Source organism: Balaenoptera acutorostrata, chromosome 9 (assembly GCF_949987535.1).
Source record: "Balaenoptera acutorostrata chromosome 9, mBalAcu1.1, whole genome shotgun sequence".
NCBI lineage: Eukaryota > Metazoa > Chordata > Mammalia > Artiodactyla > Balaenopteridae > Balaenoptera > Balaenoptera acutorostrata.
The window spans coordinates 15,367,566-15,391,703 of record NC_080072.1 but is presented as its reverse complement, the minus strand read 5'-3'; the positions used below and the strand labels follow the sequence as shown (position 1 = coordinate 15,391,703).

The window sequence follows — 24,138 nt, the reverse complement described above, 5'->3', positions numbered from 1 at the left end:
GAAGAACACTCCTTGACATAAACCACAGCAAGATCTTTTTTGACCCACCTCCTAGAGTAACAGAAATAAAAACAAAAATAAACAAATGGGACTTAAAAGCTTTTGCACAGCAAAGGAAACCATAAACAAGACAAAAAGACAACCCTCAAAATGGGAGAAAATATTTTCAAATGGAACAACAGACAAAGGATTAATCTCCAAAATATACAAACAGCTCATGGAGCTCAATATCAAAAAAACAAACAGCCCAGTTAAAAAACAGGCAGAAGACCTAAACAGACATTTCACCAAGGAAGACATACAGATGGCGAAGAGGCACATGAAAAGATGCTCAACGTCACTAATTATTAGAGAAATGCACATCAAAACTACAATGAGGGGCTTCCCTGGTGGCGCGGTGGTTGGGAGTCTGCCTGCCAATGCAGGGGACGCGGGTTCGAGCCCTGGTCTGGGAGGATCCCACATGCCGCAGAGCAACTGGGCCTGTGAGCCACAATTACTGAGCCTGCGCGTCTGGAGCCTGTGCTCCGCAACAAGAGAGGCCGCGGTGGTGAGAGGCCCGCGCACCGCGATGAGGAGTGGCCCCCGCTTGCCGCAATTGGAGAAAGGCCCTCGCACAGAAACGAAGACCCAGCACAGCCATAAATAAATAAATAAAATAAATAAATGAAAAATTAAAAAAAAAAAAAAAACAACTACAATGAGGTATCACCTCATGCTGTCAGAATGGCCATTATCAAAAAAGCTAGAAACAATAAATGCTGGAAAGGGTGTGGTGAAAAGGGAATGCTCCTACACTGTTAGTGGGAATGTAAATTGATACAACCACTATAGAAAACAGTATGGAGGTTCCTTAAAAAACTAAAAATAGAACTACCATATGACCCAGCAATCCCACTACTGGGCATATACCCTGAGAAAACCATAATTCAAAAAGAAACATGCACCACAATGTTCACTGCAGCACTATTTACAATAGCCAGGACATGGAAGCAACCTAAATGTCCATCGACAGATGAACAGATAAAGAAGATGTGGCACATATATACAATGGAATATTACTCAGCCATAAAAAGAAATGAGAAATTGAGTTATCTGTAGTGAGGTGGATGGACCTACAGTCTGTCATACAGAGTGAAGTAAGTCAGAAAGAGAAAAACAAATACCGTATTTAACACATATATATGGAATCTAAAAAAAAAAAAAAAAAGGTACTGATGAACCTAGCTGCAAGACAGAAATAAAGAGGAAGACATAGAGAATGGACTTGATGACATGGGGTGGGAGGGCGAAGCTGGGGCGAAGTGAGAGTAGCATCGACATATATACACTACCGAATGTAAAATAGTTGGCTGGTGGGAAGCAGCAGCATAGCACAGGGAGATCAGCTCGGTGCTTTGTGATGACCTAGAGGGGTGGGATAGGGAGGGTGGGAGGGAGGCTCAAGAGGGAGGGGATATGGGGACATGTGTATGCATATGGCTGACTCACTTTGTTGTACAACAGAAACTAACACGGTATTGTGAAGCAATTATACTCCAATAAAGATCTATTAAAAAAAAAACACAATGCAGATGCAAATGGTCTTTTTGTATGGCAACAAGTAATTAAATAAATGAGAGTGAAACGGTCTCATTATTGAGGAGTAGGAGCCAAATGAAAGACTGGTTCTACGAACAGGATATCAAAAGTTCTCAGAAATCATTATGTTGTGAAATATTTTACTAGATCTGAAAAATTAACATAATCACAAAGATTTTTCACTTTATTTCTTGGCCATGTCCATATTTTCCTTCTGCTTCTCATATTATTACTTTAGGAAAGTGTTAAGTATCTGTCTTATCAATACTGTGGCAACCACTGTTCTGGGGCATAAATGCTACCTTGTATTTCTTTTTCTCATCAGGGTCCTATCATATTTCCACCTCTAGACTATATAAGCTACTTGAGAGCAGGATTGTTCTACACACTTTTGCACCCCTTTGTGCCCAGCACAGGGCCTCACCACAGAGCAGGTATGCTGTAAAGAGACGTTGATCTTCTGAGTGGGGAGTATGACCTACCAGAAGAATAACTTGCTTTCCTCTCTCTCTCACACACGCTTTTTTTATTAACCAAAAAGGACACATTTCCCCCATAAAACAAACCACCAAACACACCTACAAAGGAACACAATGGGAAAGTAGTTTATAGTGACATTTTTAAGGTCATGGGTATCCAGGAAGCTTATTTCATAGCTCCGTGAATTGGAAGAACAGGAGTCTGACGGGGGAGGGAGAAGAGAAGGTCAACTATAAGGGTTTGCTGCTCCATTCCAAGGCTGTGTGATGTCCCTGGGGGTCTCTTACTTCCATCTCTAGGGCAGAATAAGCAGGTAGTGGTAATGCCTCCAGGGAAGATCAAACCAATTCCTCTTCACTAAGGAATTATCCAGGGTTCAAATTTTCTCTCTCGCAAGAAGAGTACAATTATCTCAAGGTTGGATAAAGAATACCAAAAGCATCCAAGAAAATAAAGATAAAGCAATCGCTGGTGGCGCATTGGTTAAGAATCCGCCTGCCAATGCAGGGGACACAGGTTCGAGCCCTGGCCCAGGAAGATCCCACATGCCGCAGAGCAACTAAGCCTGTGCACCACAACTACTGAACCTGTGCTCTAGAGCCCGCGAGCCACAACTACGGAGTCCGCATGCCACAACTTCTGAAGCCCGCGTTCCTAGAGCCCGTGCTCCACAACAAGAGAAGCCACCGCAATGAGAAGCCCGTGCACCGCAACGAAGAGTAGCCCCCGCTCGCCACAACTGGAGAAAGCCTGCAAGCAGCAACGAAGACCCAACACAGCCAAAAATAAAATAAATTTTAAAAAACCACAAAAGCAAAAAGTGTATTAAAAATAAAGCATAAAAAAAAAAAAGATAAAGCAATCGAAACAATGGGGAGGTGTCTTTCTCTCATGGACCTTCTGCTCCAGGGGAAGCCAGCTGCCGTGCTGTGAACAGCACTATGGAGGGGCCCACGAGGTGAGTAACTGAACCTCCTGCCAACAGCCAGGGAGAAGTGAGGACTGCTGACAACCATGTGACTGAGTTTGGAAGTGAATTATCCCGCCCCAGTTGAGCCTTGAGATGACTGCAGTCCTGACCAACTAGTCTGAATGCAAATTTGTGAGGGACCTTGAGCCAGGACCACTGAGCTAAGATGCAACCTGATTCCTGACCTCAAAAACTGTGTGGGATAATAAACTTTTGTTGTTTTAAGCTGCTTAAAACAAAAAACATTAGGGTTTGACATCACAGAAATGGCAGGACAGGGAGTTTTAGAATCAGTCCTTTCACTAAAGCAAACATTAAGCTGGCAGAAACTGACAGAATCAACTTTTTAAAACTCTGGAATCTAATAAAAAACTAAGAATAACCAGGGGGGGGGCACTTACTGAAGAAAGAGGCTGCTAAATTTTATTAAGAAAGCATTTTTCCTTACCTACCAACAAATCCATCCCTTAGTTCAACAGAGGCTGTGGAGCTTGTAATCTGTGTTCCTGCTGTGGTTTGCTGAACCTTGTTTTCAACTTGTGGCTGTGTATTCTGACCTGTCCGGTAATCCCCTAAGGACTGGTGCAGGCTGACCCTTGTTTGCCCACCCAAGGCTGGAGTGGCTTTCCAGGTGCCATCTGATGAAAACATCTAAAGACATATGTTACCTGTAGTTACCTGGTGCAAAGGATGGTAGGTGGAGTATGCAGCAGACAGACCCAAAGGTCTAGGAAGAAGGAGGCTGAGGAGGAAGACCCTTGGAGGAGTAAGGGCTTTAAAGGGCTACCACGTGCACTGGGGAACGCCAAGTGCACTGAGCATTCCCAGGGCTAGATGCATACTCAGAAAAGAACTGAGAGAACCCTAAGCTTGTACCTCTGGCTGATCTTTGAGCTCCGTCCAAGAAAGAGGTGAAGTCTAAGACACAGTTACAGGTGGCCTGGCTTATTAGCATTGAAGGAATGCCCCCTGCTCAAAGCCAATCTGCAAAGACCAAGAAAGGGTTTTCTGTTTTTGTTTTAATTTACTTATTATTACCTTTTTCTTCTTTTTGGCTCCAGTTGTTTAAGTAAATCTAATAGAACAGAAATTTCAATAACCACACATGACAAGAAATAGTATTTGCAAAAATAGTTTGGAAAAGGCACTAAACAAACAACTGCAGCTCTCAACAATCAACAGCAGTAAACCCTGGGGTAGGAGGAGAACTGGGGTAGCAGTCAACTGCCTTAAATATGCTCAAAGAGCTAAAGGAAACCAGGGACAAAGAACTAAAAAAAATCCAGAAGAACAATGTCTCACCAAAAAGAAAATGTTAATAAAGAGATAGAAATTATTTAAAAGAACCAAATAGAAATCTGGAGCTGAAAAATATAATAGTTGAAATGATAAATTCACTAAAGGGGTTCAGGCAAAAGAAAGAATCAGTGAACCTGAAGAAAGGATAACTGAAATTTCCAGTCTAAGGAGCAGACAGAAAAAAGAATGTAGAAAAAGTACAGAGCCTAAGAAACCTGTGAGACATTGTCAAGCATACCAACATATGCATTATAGACTTCCAGGGGGAAAGGAGAGACAGAAAGAAGCAGAAATAATATTTGAAGAAATAACAGCTGTAAACTTCCCAAATTTGATGAAATACAGGAATCTACAGGCATACCTCATTTTATTTATCACACTTCACTTTACTGCACTTTGCAGATACTCCATTTTTTACAAATTGAAGGTATGCGGCAACCCTGTCTCTGTGTCAAGTTTTGGTAATTCTCACAATATTTCAAACGTTTTCATTATCATCATACTTGTTATGGTGATCTGTGATCAGTGATCTCACTGCAAAAAGATTATAATGTGATAAAGGCTCAGATGATGGTCAGCATTTTTTAGCAATAAAGTATTTTTAAATTAAGGTATATACATTGTTTTTTTGACATAATGCTATTGCACACTCAGTAGACTACAGTATAGTGTAAACATAACTTTGATATGCACTGAGAAACCAGAAAATTCATGTGACTACCTTTATCTGCTTTATTGTGGTGGTGTGGAACTGAATCCACAATATCTCCAAGGTATGCCTGTATACATCCAAGAAGCTCAGTGACCTCCAAGTAGGATAAACTCAAAGAGACTCATACTGAAACACATTATAATCACACTGTCAAAAGCCAAAGAGAGAATCTTGAAAGCAGCAAAAGCAAAACGATGCATCACATGTAAGGGTCCTCAATAAGATTAACAGTCAATTTCTCATCAGAACCAGAGACCAGAAGGCAGTGGGATGATACATTTAAAGTGCTGAGGGGGCTTCCCTGCTGGTCCAGTGGTTAAGACTCCACACTTCCACTGCAGGGGGCACAGGTTCCATCCCTGGTCAGGGAACTAAGATCCTGCATGCCGTGCGGCACAGCCAAAATAAATAAATACACAATTACAGTTCTGACAGGGCTTCCCTGGTGGCTCAGTGGTTGACAGTCTGCCTGCTAGTGCAGGGGACACGGGTTCGAGCCCTGGTCTGGGAGGATCCCACATGCCGCGGAGCGGCTGGGCCCGTGAGCCACAATTGCTAAGCCTGCGTGTCTGGAGCCTGTGCTCCGCAACAAGAGAGGCCGCGATGGTGAGAGGCCCGCGCGCCGTGATGAAGAGTGGCCCCCGCTTGCCACAGCTGGAGAGGGCCCTCGCACAGAAACGAAGACCCAATATAGCCATAAATTAAAAATAAATAAATAAATAAAGTTCTGACAGAAAAAGGACTATTAACCAAGAACTCCATTTCCTGCAAAAAGTAAAGGGAGTTCACTGCAAGTAGACCTGTCCTAAAAGAACTCCCTTTAGAGTTCTTCAGGATAAAATAAAAAGACCCTAGACAGTAACTTGAAGCCAAACAAGAAAAAAAAACCTCCAATAAAGGTAACTACATAGGTTAATATAAAATCCAGTATTACTGTATCTTTGATTTGTAACTTTTCTTTTTGCTTCCTATATGATTTAAAAGAGAAATGCATGAAAAAATTATAAATATGTCTTAGTGGCCACACAATATATAAAGATGTAATGTGAGACCGTAACAACAAAAAGGGGGGGCAGGCCAGAGCTGTATAGGAGCAGAGATTTTGTATACTACTGAAGCTAAGCTGGGATCAAATCAAATTACATTGTTAAAAATTTATGAATGTTACCTATAGTCCCCATGGTAACCATTAAGAAAATAACTAAAATATACAGAAAAGGAAATGAGGAGAGCATCAAAAAAGTACATACACTAGTGTAAAAAAAAAAACACACACACACAAAAGATGGCAGTATTGGAGGAACTGGGGTCCAAAAAAGACATAAGACATGTAGAAAACAAAGAGCAAAATGGCATAAATCCTTGCCTATCAGTAATCACTTTAAATGTAACTGGATTAAACTCACCAATTAAACAACAGAGAGTGGCAGAATGGATTAAGGAAACAAGATCCGGTACTTCCCTGGTGGCGCATTGGTTAAGAATCTGCCTGCCAATGCACGGGACACAGGTTTGAGCCTTGGCCCGGGAAGATCCCACATGCCGCAGAGCAACTAAGCCTGTGCGCCACAACTACTGAGCCTGCGCTCTAGAGCCTGCGAGCCACAACTACTGAAGCCTGTGCGCCTAGAGCCCATGCTCCGCAACAAGAGAAGCCACCGCAATGAGAAGCCTGTGCACTGCAATGAAGAGTAGCTCCCCCAGCCACAACAAGAGAAAAGCCCACACACAGCAACGAAGATCCAACACAGCGAAAAATAAATAAATAAATAAATGTTTTTAAAAAAACAAAAACAAAAACACAAGATCCAATAATATGCTATCTACAAGAGGTACATTTTAGAGCCAAAGACACAAAAAGGTATCCATCAAAGGATGGAAAAAGATACTGCACACAAATAGTAACCAAAAGAGTATAGAAATGGCTATGCTAATATCAGACAAAATTCACTGTAAGTCAAAAACTGTTACAGGAGACAAAAAAGGTCATTATATACTGATAAAAGAGTCAATTTATCAAAAAGATATGACAATTTCAAATATATATGCACCAAACAACAGAGTCTCAAAATATATGATGCATATACTGACAGAATTGAGGGGAGAAATAAACAGTTCTATAATAATAATTAAAGACTTTAATACCTCACTTTAAATAATGGAAAGGACACGTAGAAAGAAGATCAATAAGGAAACAGAGGACTTAAACAACACTATAAACCAACTAGACCTAAGAGACATAAAGAACAGCCTACTCAACAACAAGAGAATACACATTCTTCTCAAGTACACATGAAGCATTCTTCAGGATAGACCATATTTTAGGCCACAAAACAAATCCTAATAAATTTTAAAAGACTGAAGTCATATGAAGTATTTTTTCTGATGACAACAGAAAGAAGCTAGAAGTCAATATAAAGGAATACCAGAAAAATTTTAAGTATGTAGAAATTACACAACATACTTTCATTTGGCTGCGCCGGGTCTTAGTTGTGGCATGCAGGATCTTTGTTGTGGCATGCAGGATCCTTTTTTCTTTAGTTGCAGCATTCGGGACCTTTAGCTGCAGCATGTGAACCTTTAGTTGCAGCATGTGGGATCTAGTTTCCCGGCCAAGGATCGAACCCAGGCCCCCTGCACTGGGAGCACGGAGTCTTAGCCACTGGACCACCAGGGAAGTCCCTAAAAAACATACTTTTAAACAACCAGTGGAACAAAGAAGAAATCACTAGGGAAATTTTCTATCTCCCTGAAGAATGAAAATGAAAATACACATACCAAAACGGATGAGATGCAGTGAAAGCACTGGTCAGAGGGAAATTTAAAGCTGTAATAACCTGTACATAAAAAATAAGAAAGCATTCAAATCAATAACCTAAATTCATAGCTTAAGGAACTAGAAAAGAAGAACTAAACACAGAGCTAGCAGAAGGCAGGAAATAATAAAAATTAGAGTGGAGATAAATGAATTGGAGAATAGAAAAACAACAGAATTAATGAAACCAAAAGTTGATTCTTTGAAAAGATCAACAAAATTGACAAACCTTTAATTAGACAGAATAAGGAAAAGAGAGAGAAGACACAAATAACGAAAATCAGAAATAAAAGTGGGGACATTACTACCAATCTTATAGAAATAAAAAGGATTATAAGAGAATACACTGAACAACTGTACACCAACAGGTTGCCAAGGGGGACGGGATTGGGGAAGGGATGGAGTGACAGGCTGGGGTTAGCAGATGTAAGCTTTTATATATAGAATGGATAAACAAAAAGGTCCTACTGTATAGCACAGAGAACTATATTCAATATCCTATGATAAACCATAATGGAAAAGAATATAAAAAGGAATGTATATATATGTATAACTGAAGCACTTTGCTGTACAGCAGTAATTAAATACTGTAAATCAACTATACTTCAATTAAAAAGATTTAAAAAATTGTACACCACAAAATCAGATAACATAGATGAAATGAATAAATTCTTATAAACATACAAATTACCAAACTGACTCAAGAAGAAATAGAAAATGTCAACAGACCTATAACAACTAAAGAGACTGAAACAGTAATCAAAATCCTCTCAGAAAAGAAAAGTCCAGGACCAGACAGCTTCTCTGGTGAATTCTACCAAACAGTTAAAGAATTAACACCAATCCTTCTCAAACTTTTCCAAAAAATAGAAGAGCAGAAAACACTTTCTAACTCATTCTATGAGGCCAGCATTATCCTGATACCAAAGCCAGACAAAGACACCACAATAATAGAAAATTACAGACCAATATCTGTCATGAATACAGATGCAAAAATCCTCAATATAATACTAGCAAACCGAATCCAACAGCATATTAAAAGGATGATACACAATGACAATGTGGAACTTATCCTAGGAATGGAAGATATTTTTTAAAAAATCAATGTAATACACCCATGTTAATAAATGAAGGCAAAGAAAAATGATATGATCATCTCAGTTAATGCAGAAAAAGCATTTGTGAAAATCCAACACCCATTCATGATACGAACACTCAGAAAACTAGGAACAGAAGGGAACTTCCTCAACTTTATAAAGGGCATTTATGTGAAACTACAGCTAGCATCATACTCAATGGTGAAATAGTGAAAGCTTTCCCTCTGAGATCAGGAACAAGAGATGTATGCCCACTTTCATCACTGCTATTCAACATTGTAGTGGAAATTCTAGCCAGAGCAATTAGGCAAGAAAAAGAAATATAAGGCATCCAAATTGAAAAGGAATACATAAAACTATCTCTTTTTGCAGAGGACATGATCTTATATATACATAAAATCCTAAAGAATCCACAAAACAACTACTATAGCTAATAAATGAATTCAGGAAAATTGTAAGGTACAAGATCAACACAAAAACCAGCTGTATTTCTAATACATGGTAATTCATAATAGCAATGAACAATCCTAATAGGAAGTTAAGAAAACAACTCAATTTACAATATCATCCAAAAGAATAAAATACCTAGGAATAGGGACTTCCCTGGTGGTGCAGTGGTTAAGAATCCACCTGCCAGTGCAGGAGACACAGGTTCGAGCCCTGGTCCAGGAAGATCCCACATGCCATGGAGCAACGAAGCCTGTGCACCACAACTACTGAGCCTGTGATCTAGAGCCTGTGAGCCACAACTACTGAGCCCGTGTGCCACAACTACTGAAGCCCGCATGCCTAGAGCCCATGCTCCACAATGAGAGAAGCCACTGCAATGAGAAGCCCGCGCATCGCAACGAAGAGTAGCCCCCGCTCGCCGCAACTAGAGAAAGCCTGCACGCGGCAACGAAGACTCAACGCAGCCAAAAATAAACATATAAAAAATAAATAAATTTATTTAAAAAAACAAAAACAAAAAGAAAACCTAGGAGTAAATTTAACCAAGGAGGTGAAAGACTTGTACACTGAAAAGTATAAAACACTGCTGAAGAAATAAAGAAAACCTAAGTAAATGGAAAGACATCATGTTCAAGGACTGGAAGACAGAATATTGTTCAGATGGCAATACTATGCAAAGCAATCTACAGATTCAATACAATTCCTATCAAAATTCCAACAGCCCCTTACCCACCCTTTTTTTGCAGAAAGACTGGAAAAGCCAATTCTCAAGTTCATGTAGAGCTGCAAGGGTCCCTGAATAGCCAAAACAATGTTGAAAAAGAAAAAAGTTGGAGGATTCATACTTCCCAATGTCAAAACTTACTATGAAACTACAGCAAGTAAGACAGTGTGGTTGGTACTGGCATAAGGACAGACATATAGACCAACAGAATAGGATTGAGAGTCCAGAAATAAACCCATACATCCACGGCCAATGATTTTCAATAATGATGCAATGATCATTCAAATGGGGACAGAATAGTTTCTTCAACAAATAGTGCTGGGAGAACTGGATATCCACCTGCAAAAGAATAAAGTTGGACCCTTGTTTCACCCTATATACAGAAATTAAGTCAAAATGGATTACTGACCTAAATATAAGAGCTAAAACCATACAACTCTTAGAAGAAAAATTAGGGATAAATCTTCATGACCTTAGATGTGACAATGGATTCTTAGCTATGACACCAAAAGCACAAGCAACAAAAGAAAAAATTTAAAAACCTTTGTGCATGAAAAGGACATTAGAAAGTGAAAAGACAACCTATATATTGAGAGAAAATGTTTTCAAGTTACATATCTGATAAGGATCCAGTATCCAGATTATATAAAGAACTCTTACAACTCAACAACAAAAACATGAACAACCCAGTTTAAAAACTGGCAAAGATGGGCTCCCCTGGTGGCGCAGTGAGTAAGAATCCACCTGCCAATGCAGGGGACACGGGTTCGAGCCCTGGTCCGGGAAGATCCCACATGCCGCGGAGCAACTAAGCCCGTGTGCCACAACTACTAAGCCTGCGCTCTAGAGCCTGCAAGCCACAGCTACTGAGCCCACATGCCACAGCTACTAAAGCCTGCGCATCTAGAGCCTGTGCTCCTCAACAGAGAAGCCACTGCAATGAGAAGCCCACACACCGCAATGAAGAGTAGCCCCCACTCGCTGCAACTAGAGAAAGCCCGCACGCAGCAACGAAGACCCAATACAGCCATAAATAAATAAATAAATATATTAAAAAAAAAAATCTTTAAAAAAAAAAAAACTGGCAAAGAATTCAGAGATTTCTCCAAAGAAAATTTACATATGGCCAACGAGCACGTGAAAAGATGCTCAACAACGTTAATTATTAGGGAAATGCAAATCAAAATCACAATGTGATATCATTTCACACCCACTAGGATAGCTATAATTTTTTAAAAAAGGAAAATAATAAGTGTTGGTAAGGAGGTGGAGAAAATGGAACACTCATACCTTGCTGGTGGGAATGTAAACTGATTCAGTTGCCGTGGAAAACAGTTTGGCAGTTCCTCAAAAAGTTAAACATAGAATTACCATATGATCCAGCAATTCCACTTGTAGGTATATACCCCAAAGAATGGGAAATAAGTGCTCAAATACTAGTGCATTAATATTCACAGCAACACTATTCCCAATAGCCAAAAGGTAAAAATAATTCAGATCTATCAATGGATGAATGGATAAACAAATTGTGGTATATACATACAAATGGAATACTATTTGACTATTAAAAAGGAATGAAGTACTAATACATGTTACAATATGGATAAATCTTAAAACACTATGCTAAGTAAAGAAACCAGATACAAAAGGTCACATACTGTATGAGTCCATCTATATGAAATACCCAGAATAGGCAAATTTATAGAGACAGAAAGCAGATTGGTGATTGCTAGAGGCAGGAGAGGAGCAAATGAGGAGTAACTACTTAATGAGTACTAAGTTTCATTTTGGGGTAATAAAAATGTTTTGGAAATAGACAGAGGTGGTAGTTGCACAACACTGTGAAAGTACTAAATGCCACTGAGTTGTTCACTTTAACATGGTTAATTTGATGTGATGAGAATTTTACCTCAATTTAAAAAACAATTAGGTTGGAAAACAAACAAACAAAAAAGATTAAGCTAAAAGTATGGTCTCTATCAGAGATTATAAACCACTATCCAGAGGGGAAGCTGTCCGGCAGGTGTTATTTTTTGCCTACATGGTATTTAAACAGTTACTTATATATATATTTTTAAAATTTTTAAAGTTATTTTATTTTTATTTGTTTTTAATCTCAAAAGTATATCTTGAAATCTCTCAAAATATCTGGATGTCTGGCTTTTCTTGAAAAAGTTTTCATATGATAAAAACTGGCTATTGTCAAAAAGTTGCTGCTTCCTTGAGATGGAGTATATTACTTTGCCCTTTACCACAGTCTCTTCTACTTTCTATTATCTTCTTGACACCAAGGCCAAATTGTCGATTTTGTCATACTTGTCTTACTATTTCAAAGAAATTAAGAGTGGGATATCTCTTGTACTCATGTTCCCACTGAAAGTGAAAAAAAATCTACTTGTTTACTCCCAGTCTGTTTTACTCGTTTATTGATATATTTCCTACTTTGCACCTGTACGAATTTGCAAATCCTGTTCTTTTTTGGTTTTACAAAGATAAAACCCAAAAACTCTGGGTAGAACTAAATTAGCCATTTATATCCCTGAATTACAAATTCATCTTTTAAGGCTGGGCTGCATGAATAATGAAAGTTAGGCGCTTGAAAATTTTTCAAATGTACAAATAGTTTCATCAATCAAGGTTAAAAAAAATTGGATTGAGGGCAAAGAGTTACCACCTCAAGTTTCCTTAAAGGGAAGACCGGGATTTGAGGCTAATACACTGGATAATACTCTCAACTTGGAAGTACTCTTTTTTTTTTAGAGGACACTGTGTAGGTTCCTATACAAAATATAGATGGAAGTAGGGGAATGGGTGGCAATCTGACAAATTTTCCCATAGAACCTAGGATTTTTTTCAGTAGCCTAGCCTTAGGGACATACATAGATGTCTTTGTTGCAGGGAATGGGGTGGGGTGACGTGGATAAGAAATGAACATAATCCCTGAGAACTAAATGCGTCAGACAGTCTAACGGACTTTAAGCGCTTTATGTCATTCCACCATGCACAGGTGTTTAGCCCCATTTCACAGAGTGCTGGAGAGGACAAAGACATAACAGGAGGCAGTGTGGGGGCCATGATATAAGTCTGTCTGGCTTTATCTGCCTTTCTGCCTAAGTATGTTTCTAGCCTCAAAGCTCTTTAAGCTCTACCACTCAGTTTCTCACAGCCACAGTGTAATGTGGCTTCTGATAAGGGATAAGACAGGTTCTCTTATCTAGGGTGGATAAGGAAGTTGGGGATGCCTGATGGGGGGAAGGAGAAGTGAGACCACTGTTGTTACAGCTGACGCTGCCTCTCCCTTTCCTGTGCCTACGTGAAACTACATGACCTGCCATGCTTCCTCCCCTGGAGGCAGAGCCACAGTGCCTGCCCCAGACCAAGCTCTGTGAGGGTACAGGCTTTGACCTCCCAACCCTGGGGTTAGCACACGCCGCATGGCAGCTGGCACAGAATCAACATATTTTTATTAAGTGACTGTTATCACCCTAAACAAAAGAGTAGAAAGCAGAAAGGAACCCATCTAGCCTGGCCACAGAGAGAATGTTGGACACAGGTTCTGATAACTCTGTGAGTAGGCTGTAAGTGGTACTTCCATGGCTACAGAATGCTCATCTATGGGATCTCTTAACAGTTATAAATGAGATACTGGAAATGAAACATGGAAAAAAAAAAGAAGGATAGTAGAAAGATCTGAAGTAAGAGAATTCTGAGAATGGAGTCTAAAGAGAATCCTTGCTGACTGAGCTTGATAACCTGTAAGACTGCCGTGCCAGGTGGCCTGCTAAACTAAAACAGCAATGACTACATTCCTCTATTAGATCAACAAGAAGAAAGACCATGGAATCCACTGCTAGAAAATAATTTTTTAATTTTTAAGAATTCATGGGTACCTTTTTATGATATTATAATTAAAATGAAAAGCTCTATCAATGTGTAAGGCTGGGATAGGAAAAGATATTCAAGATCTAATAAGAAAAAAAAGCAAGTTACAAAGTAATATATAGTTTGATTTTGTGCTTTTCCTTTAAAAAGAAAATATGTGGAGGAATATAATCTAAACTGCTAATAGCAACTTTGGAGGGTAAAATTATGGGAGAAATTTACTCTCTTCAATGATTATGAGGGGATACATTTCTACAATATATATTTCTGTAACGTTTGAGCTTTCCTTTAGAGTGAATAGGTATCATCCTTGTAAACAGAAAAAAATAAGAAATGTAAAAATGAAATGAAACTGAAGATTCTTGTCTCCTAAAAATATCTGTATCAAAAAAGAGGTCAAAGAAAAATAATATTTAATAATTTAAAATAATGTTTCGAGGGACTTCCCTGGTGGCGCAGTGGTTAAGAATCTGCCTGCCAATGCATGGGACACGGGTTCGAGCCCTGGTCCACGAAGATCCCACATGCCGCGGAGCAACTAAGCCCGTGCACCACAACTACTGAGCCTGCACTCTAGAGCCCGCAAGCCACAGCTACTGAGCCCGCGAGCCACAACTACTAAAGCTTGCGCACCTAGAGCCCGTGCTCCACAAGAGAAGCCACCACAATGAGAAGCCTGCACACCACAGCGAAGAGTAGCTTCTGCTCGCCACAACTAGAGAAAGCCCACGAGCTGCAACGAAGATCCAACGCAGCCAAAACTAAATAAATAAATAAATAAATATAAATAAATAAATAAATTTTAAAAATGATGTTTCGAAACCACATTCTTTACAACTCTAATGCTCTTCAGAGGTCCTCTGAGAGCCAGCATGGGACATGATGGCAGCTGGTCTACGAACATGCCCCCACCCAAACTCCTAAGCTTGGGCATCTTACTTTCATTATTTTAATATTGAAGTTCTGCTGATAATAAATTTGAAAACTCCTGATCTAAAATACATGTAAGTAATTTATCTCTAAATGTTCCTCAAAGCATTTTTTGGGGTTTGAGTAGCCTCCCCAGGAATAGAGATGTGTTCTTGCTGGTATTTCTTGATACAAGATTTTGGTACCCAGGTTCTTAGTGCCAGATCGGCTGCATTTATGAGCTGCCTGGGCAGAAAGCTGGTATTCCATGCATAAGGCTCCTCTCTTCAAGGCGGCCAAGGCAGCAGGAAGCCTTCTCATTCCCCACCATCTGGCCAGCCTCTCTGAATCATGGTCAGCCATCCAGAAGCAGAAGATTCAGGATCACCAGAGACTATTTTCAGATGAATGAGAACTCAAGCCTGAGCAATAAGAAATAGGGCAATGACTTTTTAAATCAACTTTCTTGAAAGAGCTTTTCTTTCCAAAATTCTTCTTTCTTGTCACTGGTCTTTCTTTAAATAGAATATGGTGACTGCCTATAAATCCTTTTTCTTGGTTTTAGAAATCTTTCTGTCATAGAACCCTTAAGTATTTTTGGAGGTTACCTGTATTTCTATAGACTTGTGTTTTTAGGAGAAAATCTGATTTTAGAAATATAAATGAAAGGCTTCAATATTTGAGCTAAAATGTCTGTATCCTCTAGAGTTAAAAGAATGAATTTTAGAAATCTTAATTTTTTCATTGGCTCCTCATTGTCTGTAATAACCAGGGAAAATCTTTGAAATGAAATCCTTTTCCTTGTTTTGTTTATTCTTCCTAACGTTCATAGTGATATCCTCATCTGGATTCTTACTGGGCCGAAATGAATATAGTATTTTCTGTTTACTATCTTATCTGTGCTTCCTGACTGAGGGCAGCAGAACCCATCTGTGAATTTCTGCTTCAGAACCAGCAGGGGGAGCTCATTCACACAGGAATCAAAATTCATCTATAAGGGGATGGTGGGTAAAGCAACCCAACTTTCTTCAGTAAGAACAGCCCTTTTGCATTGTGGATAAATTATCACATGATAAGTAACAGACAATGGTGCTAACATAAAGAGCCGCTGAGAAGATAAAGACCCCTTACAGACTGACCAGCCTCAATGGCAAAGCAACTGCCCAAAGCAGGTGCATACTCTGCCTGTACCTGTTTTTCAAGGCTTGGCTTGCTAAGCTGTACAGTTTGAGGTCCAGCGAGTCTGGTGCCTGGAGTAGCTATCACAATGCTGGTGAGCTGGGCCATGGGGAACGTTTTGGCTATGGTTGCAGTCTGCCCATTGACGACACGGACGGGGTGGATGGAATTCTGGGAGGTAGGGAGGGTCGTGGGAGTGAACTTGGTCAGCATGACAGGCCTCTGGATAAGTTGAGGAGCTGCAAGCATGGGAGGAGGTGCTGGGGCAATAGGAATGTTATTCTGGGCCACAGGCTTGGGTCGAACCTATGGAGAAAGAAAGAACAATTATTGTATTACTTAAACTTCTCAAGTCCTATAAATCTTAGACATTGCCAGATCCTCTACACTATATATGTGAGTGAAATGGTATTCAGTACAAATATTAATGTCCATTTTAGTATTATCAATTCTATAAATCTCAGCATATATAATATTACAAAGATGCATCAGCTCTTAAGAGGATCCAAATGTTATCCTAGAATGTAGTTTTCCTGATTCCAAACTGTAGCTCCCTCTCCTATACCATGCCGTCTCTTCAGGCTGAGGTCAAATGCCTAATCCAGAGACTGGTCCCACCCAGAACTTGTGCCCAGTATGGTAATAATGCTGCCAATGCCCTTAATTCACGTTCCAAATTTCTTCATATCCACAGTTCAGTTCACTCCCATCTCTGGCCCTCTAACTCCCTGTTCTTGGCCGCTCCCTCTCTAAGTCTCCTTTGTGGCTTCCTCTACCTCTGCCCAATCCAAAATATAAATATTTCTCAGGGTTTTGTCCTGGTACCCCTTTTCTTCCCAATGTCCTCACTCCTCCTGGGAACTCTCACTGCATCCTACAGCTTCAATTACTATCTATATACTAAAGATTTCCACACTTGTATCTCAGGACCAGACAGTTCCTTAACTTCAGAGTCATTTATTCAACTCCCTGTTATACATCTCTACTTGGAAATTTCACAAGAAGTTCAAAATCAGCATGTCCAAAACTCATCAACTTCTTCCAATCTTTTCTTCTTCCTATAATCATTACCTCAGTAAACGCCTTTTTTTTTTTATGGGTGTTGAAGTTGAATTTTGTCAAAAGCTTTTTCTGCATCTATTGAGATGATCATATGGTTTTTATTCTTCAATTTGTTAATATGGTGTATCACATTGATTGATTTGCGTATATTGAAGAATCCTTGCATCCCTGGGATAAATCCCACTTGATCGTGGTGTATGATCCTTTTAATGTGTTGTTGGATTCTGTTTGCTAGTATTTTGTTGAGGATTTTTGCATCTATATTCATCAGTGATATTGGTCTGTAATTTTCTTTTTTTGTAGTATCTTTGTCTGGTTTTGGTATCAGGGTGATGGTGGCCTCATAGAATGAGTTTGGGAGTGTTCCTTCCTCTGCAATTTTTTGGAAGAGTTTGAGAAGGATGGGTGTTAGCTCTTCTCTAAATGTTTGATAGAATTCACCTGTGAAGCCATCTGGTCCTGGACTTTTGTTTGTTGGAAGATTTTTAATCACAGTTTCAATTTCATTCCTTGTGATTGGTCTGTTCATATTTTCTGTTTCTTCCTGGTTCAGTCTTGGAAGGTTATACCTTTCTAAGAATTTGTCCATTTCTTCCAGGTTGTCCATTTTATTGGCATAGAGTTGCTTGTAGTAGTCTCTTAGGATGCTTTGTATTTCTGCAGTGTCTGTTGTAACTTCTCCTTTTTCATTTCTAATTTTATTGATTTGAGTCCTCTCCCTCTTTTTCTTGATGAGTCTGGCTAACGGCTTATCAATTTTGTTTATCTTCTCAAAGAACCAGTTTTTAGTTTTATTGATCTTTGCTATTGTTTTCTTTGTTTCTATTTCATTTATTTCCACTCTGATCTTTATGATTTCTTTCCTTCTGCTAACTTTGGGTTTTGTTTGTTCTTCTTTCTCTAGTTCCTTTAGGTGTAAGGTTAGATTGTTTACTTGAGATTTTTCTTGTTTCTTTAGGTAGGCTTGTATAGCTATAAACTTCCCTCGTAGAACTGCTTTTGCTGCATCCCATAGGTTTTGGATCGTCGTGTTTTCATTGTCATTTGTCTCTAGGTATTTTTTGATTTCTTCTTTGATTTCTTCAGTGATCTCTTGGTTATTTAGTAACGTATTGTTTAGCCTCCATGTGTTTGTGCTTTTCACGTTTTTTCTCCCTGTAATTCATTTCTAATCTCATAGCGTTGTGGTCAGAAAAGATGCTTGATATGATTTCAATTTTCTTAAATTTACTGAGGCTTGATTTGTGACCCAAGATATGATCTATCCTGGAGAATGTTCCGTGCACACTTGAGGAGAAAGTGTAATCTGCTGTTTTTGGATGGAATGTCCTATAAATATCAATTAAATCTATCCGGTCTATTGTGTCATTTAAAGCTTCTGTTTCCTTATTTATTTTCATTTTGGATGATCTGTCCATTGGTGTAAGTGAGGTGTTAAAGTCCCCCACTATTACTGTGTTACTGTCGATTTCCTCTTTTATAGCTGTTAGCAGTTGCCTTATTTATTGAGGTGCTCCTACGTTGGGTGCATATATATTTATAATTGTTATATCTTCTTCTTGGATTGATCCCTTGATCATTATGTAGTTTCCTTCCTTGTCTCTTGTAACATTCTTTATTTTAAAGTCTATTTTATCTGATATGAGTATTGCTACTCCAGCTTTCTTTTGATTTCCATTTGCATGGAATATCTTTTTCCATTCCTTCACTTTCAGTCTGTATGTGTCCCTAGGTCTGAAGTGGGTCTCTTGTAGACAGCATATATATGGGTCTTGTTTTTGTATCCATTCAGCAAGCCTGTGTCTTTTGGTTGGAGCATTTAATCCATTCACGTTTAAGGTAATTATTGATATGTATGTTCCTATGACCATTTTCTTAATTGTTTTGGGTTTGTTTTTGTAGGTCCTTTTCTTCTCTTGTGTTTCCCACTTAGAGAAGTTCCTTTAGCATTTGTTGTGGAGCTGGTTTGGTGGTGCTGAATTCTCTTAGCTTTTGCTTGTCTGTAAAGCTTTTGATTTCTCCATCAAATCTAAATGAGATCCTTGCTGGGTAGAGTAATCTTGGTTGTAGGTTCTTCCCTTTCATCACCTTAAGTATATCATGCCATTCCCTTCTGGCTTGTAGAGTTTCTGCTGAGAAATCCGCTGTTAACCTTATGGGAGTTCCCTTGTATGTTATTTGTTGTTTTTCCCTTGCTGCTTTCAATAATTTTTCTTTGTCTTTAATTTTTACCAATTTGATTTCTATGTGTCTCGGTGTGTTTCTCCTTGGGTTTATCCTGTATGGGACTCGCTGCGCTTCCTGGACTTGGGTGGCTATTTCCTTTCCCATGTTAGGGAAGTTTTTGACTATAATCTCTTCAAATATTTTCTCTGGTCCTTTCTCTCTCTCTTCTCCTTCTGGGACCCTTATAATGCGAATGTTGTTGCGTTTAATGTTGTCCCAGAGGTCTCTTAGGCTGTCTTCATTTCTTTTCATTCTTTTTTCTTTAGTCTGTTCCGCAGCAGTGAATTCCACCATTCTGTCTTCCAGGTCACTTATCCGTTCTTCTGCCTCAGTTATTCTGCTATTGATTCCTTCTAGTGTAGTTTTCATTTCAGTTATTGTATTGTTCATCTCTGTTTGTTTGTTCTTTAATTCTTCGAGGTCTTTGTTAAACATTTCTTGCATCTTCTCGATCTTTGCCTCCATTCTTATTCCGAGGTCCTGGACCATCTTCACTATCATTATTCTGAATTCTTTTTCTGGAAGGTTGCCTATCTCCACTTCATTTAGTTGTTTTTCTGGGGTTTTATCTTGTTCCTTCATCTGGTATATAGCCCTCTGCCTTTTCATCTTGTCTATCTTTCTGTGAATGTGGTTTTTCTTCCACAGGCTGCAGGATTGTAGTTTTTCTTGCTTCTGCTGTCTGCCCTCTGGTGGTTGAGGCTATCTAAGAGGCTTGATGGGAGGCTCTGGTGGTGGGTCAATGCCCCTTTCTTACTAAAAAAACTTCAGAATAATTCCTAATGCTTCCTACTCTACCTCTACTTCCTAAATCCTTCTCAGATATGTCTACTTTCTATCCTCACTACCACTACTCTAGCTGTGTTCGTTTTACTGAAACAGTGGCAGAAAACTGTGATTAAAAACATGGGATCAGCCTTGCCTGGGTTCAAATTCTGGTTCTACCACTTACTAGCTAGCTGTGTAACCTAAGATAACACACCTAATCTCTCTAAGAGTATTTTTCAAACTTTCTAAACTGTGACCTGTGGGCAAAATCCTTTCTCCTTATGCATAAGAATTTCACCTTCAGTTAACTCTCTAGCTGTATACTCCTGGAAACCTGATAAGGGAAAAATGTCAACTATGTTAGCAGGCAACACTGCTTATGGTACAAATGACCTCTTGCTGCTAAATCAAATCTAACATTTCCATTACTTGCAAAAAGCAGAGATGGAAATACGTTATTAAAAATAAATGTTTTGGGCTTCCCTGGTGGCGCAGTGGTTGAGAATCTGCCTGCCAATGCAGGGCACACGGGTTCGAGCCCTGGTCTGGGAAGATCCCACATGCCGCGGAGCAACTAAGCCCGTGAGCCACAACTACTGAGCTTGCACGTCTGGAGCTTGTGCTCCGCAACGGGAGAGACCGCGACAGTGAGAGGCCCGCGCACCGCGATGAAGAGAGGCCCCCGCTCGCCGCAACTGGAGAAAGCCCTCGCACAGAAACGAAGACCCAACACAGCCAAATATAAATAAATAAATAAATAAATAAATTTATTTTAAAAAAAAAAGAGTATCAGGAAAAAAAATAAAATAAAATAAATAAATAAATGTTTTTAAGTTGTTTTAAAAAAAAAAAAAAGACGATGAGACACCCTGCTTTGGGCTTCCTGAAATGGGGTGACTCTTGTAACTGTGCCTGTCCACTGCGGGGACCTTGAAAGCCATGCCTATGGAATTGTTATAAGATATATTAGGCTCCTGTAAGGCGTAAGGTTTCTGTGCTAGGGTGGCTCTCCCGCTGACCTGATAAAGATCTCATCTCCCTGTACCTGAGCAGTCCCTGGACAGCCGTAGAGACTATTATATGGACTGCTATAGGGACTCCTACTGAAGAAAAATGTCTGATGCTGTCTTGCTGGCAAGCTCTGGTTTCTGTCCTATATCATTCCAAGTAGACTGGTGCCAAGTGTGGCCTTTGATAGTCTTGTGAGTCTGAATACTTAGCTGCATCTAAGACAACCCTATAGTGTGTGCTGCGGATACACAATAGGAAATACGTTTCACGCTGTAACCAATATGCATACACAGATATTTATCTATACCTCTATAACATAAAAACTTCATGAAACTTATGTTTCATGAAAACATAAAAACTTCATGAATACTTATGTGCTACATACTCTAACATTTCCTATTGTTTTGTTCATTTTACTTAAAAACTCTGGTTACTATCCACTAAATTGACTTTACAGCCTACTAATGGGTCATGCCCCACCATTTGAAAAACATAGACTAAGCCTTAGATTCTTATTCTTAGGTTCTTACCTGAATACCTACTTTCACAGAGTTGTTGTGAGGATTAAAATAGATAACCCATGTACAGGGCCTAGTGACGTAAGTGGCACATAGCAAGATTCTCTAAATATTAGCTATTGTTATTGCTGACAATGTCCTGTTTTTCCTGCCACATTCTTGACAATCTCCATTCTATTTTCCACACAGTGGTAAGAGGGAATTTTCTAAAACAAAAATCTGATCATGTCAAGTACCTGTTTGAAAGTAATTTAATGGATCCCCACTGTTCCTAGGTAAGGCCCTAATTCCTATATAGCCTACAAGGTTCCAAAGGCTTTGGCCTATGGGCTTCTCCAGCCTCACCTTACTCTAGCCTGAGTCAGCCACATGGCCCACTGTGCTCAGCCACACCAAATTTCCTTTGGTTCCTTAAGCTTACATGTCTCTCTGCATTGCGGACTTGCATATAGGCTCTTCTCTCCGCCTGGGACATTTTTCTTCTTCCCCCAAAACTTTCTCAAGCTAACTTCACTAGGATTTTAGGTCTAAGATGGAATGTCAACTCTCCAAGGAAATTTTCTGTAATATTCTAAGAATGAGTTGGCTGTCCTTCCCATGTATTCTCAGACTACCCTGTACTTCCCATAATGGACACAGTAATTGCCTGTACATGTGTCTGAAGCTCTATGAGGCTGAGAACTATCTTGAAAACTTCATATCCATAGTTCTTAGTGCTCTTTTGATACCTAAGGTATTCATTAAGAATTTATCTGATAGATGAGTGAAATAATCTTATGTTAGCATTACCCATCCCCTCCCCAGAGGCAATTCAGAAATCACTTATGGCCACTGACCACACACATCCTTTCCCTTCTCTCTTTGCCTGAAAGCTGAGGCTTCAGACAGGAACACCCAACCTTTCTACCAGGCAAGTCAACTCCTCTCAAGGTCCAGACTGGGACAATCATGACATTCTGCCATAAGAATGGTGAGTTCAGCCAATTGCTGGAAGAATATTCTCATGAGAATATGGGTAGAGTTGCTTGGGTCTAGGTAGAAAGTTCCCTGTGTAGCTTCCTAGTCTGAATCTTTACCATCAAGACTTTGTGTTTAAGAATGATGCTCTATGTCATCACTTTCCAGAGTAGAACCGAACGCTTGCTACCAGTTAGTGTCACTATTGTCTCCTTCCCTACTCTCCCTGGCATACAGTGGGTGGGGTGGGAGGTTGTGGGGAGAAGTGCTAACTGTGTTCCTTCCCCACTGGCAGGCAGTTCTGGCTAAATTCTTCCAGTAAGTCAACGTTATAAGGTTTAAAATGGCGCTATCTTAATTATTTTAAATTTAGGAAAATTTCCCTTTCCTTACATCCCTCTGCTACAGCCTTTCATCATTGTTAGGAAACCCTGATGATAAAACAAGCTTCTTCTCACACAGATGTAGAGAACCAAGGGGGGAAAGGGTGGGGGGGTGGGATGAACTGGGAGATTGAGATTGACATATACACACTACTATATATAAAACAGATAGCTAATGAGAACCTACTGTATAGCATAGGGAACTCTACTCAATGCTCTGTGGTGACCTAAATGGGAAGGAAATTCAAAAAGGAGGGGATATATGTATATAGCTGATTCACTTTGCTGTACAGCAGAAACTAACACAATACTGTAAAGCAACTATACTCCAATTAAAAAAAAAAAGCTTCTTCTGTGGGACTTCCCTGGTGGTCCAGTGGTTAAGACTCAGAGTTTCCACTGCAGCAGGCAAGGGTTCGATCCTTAGTCAGGGAACTAAGACCCACATGCTGTGCAGTGCAGCCAAAAAAAAAAAAGCTTCTTCATGGTATAGAGATCAGCAGCTAGAATCCTTAGCTAAGTGGGATCTGAATACAGCTGAATTGACAAGTGTATTACAGGCTGCTTAGAAAGGGCCCACAAGGATTTTTGTCCCACCTAACCCATCACTGGGCTTGTCAACTGATTTACTCACCTGTGGAAGAAAGTTTGGACGTGGAGTGAGTCTAGGAGGGGGGATAAACTGCGGTACTTTGATGGGCTGAGGAGGTGTTGCCTGAACCTGCTAAAAAATGAGAAAAATAAATCAGAGAGGAAAATAATTATTCAATATCAAAGATGGTATTCTTAAAGCATTTTCAGCATCACTATTCTCTCAATCAGACAATATTTTCTATAAGCTTTCATTGTAGAATTAATCATCTGAATTAACACTGCCTTAAGAAACTTTTTTTACTCTACTTACATGCTTTACCCCATAAAGTAAACCAACCACATTTCTGTTTCCTTACACATCTAATGTAGAACACAGCAAGCTCAGCAATCACACAATTTCCTTTGACATTCAAGAACTCTTGCACTTATGTATTTTAAAAGTCAACACTGGATCCAAAGTAAAATCAAACTTGCTGCCTGGAAAAATGGGCTTTTTCCTAATATAAGAGCTTTACATAACA

The 24,138-nt window shown here is 39.5% G+C and overlaps 1 protein-coding gene across 14 annotated transcripts in view; it reads right to left on the bottom strand.

Annotated features, from left to right (window-relative positions):
- The window catches only part of PHF21A (PHD finger protein 21A), a 196,952-nt gene that overhangs the window by 27,640 nt on the left and 145,174 nt on the right, over positions 1-24,138 (bottom strand). For 12 of the 14 annotated variants that reach the window (XM_028166228.2, XM_007181135.2, XM_007181134.2 and 9 more), the window contains 2 exons: positions 23,658-23,747; positions 16,111-16,404 (listed from right to left, as the gene is read on the bottom strand). In XM_028166228.2, coding sequence (XP_028022029.1) covers positions 16,111-16,404; positions 23,658-23,747 — 384 coding nt within the window. The remainder of the gene's footprint in view (positions 1-16,110; positions 16,405-23,657; positions 23,748-24,138) is intronic. The other 2 variants (XM_028166229.2, XM_007181133.2) reach the window with 1 other exon arrangement.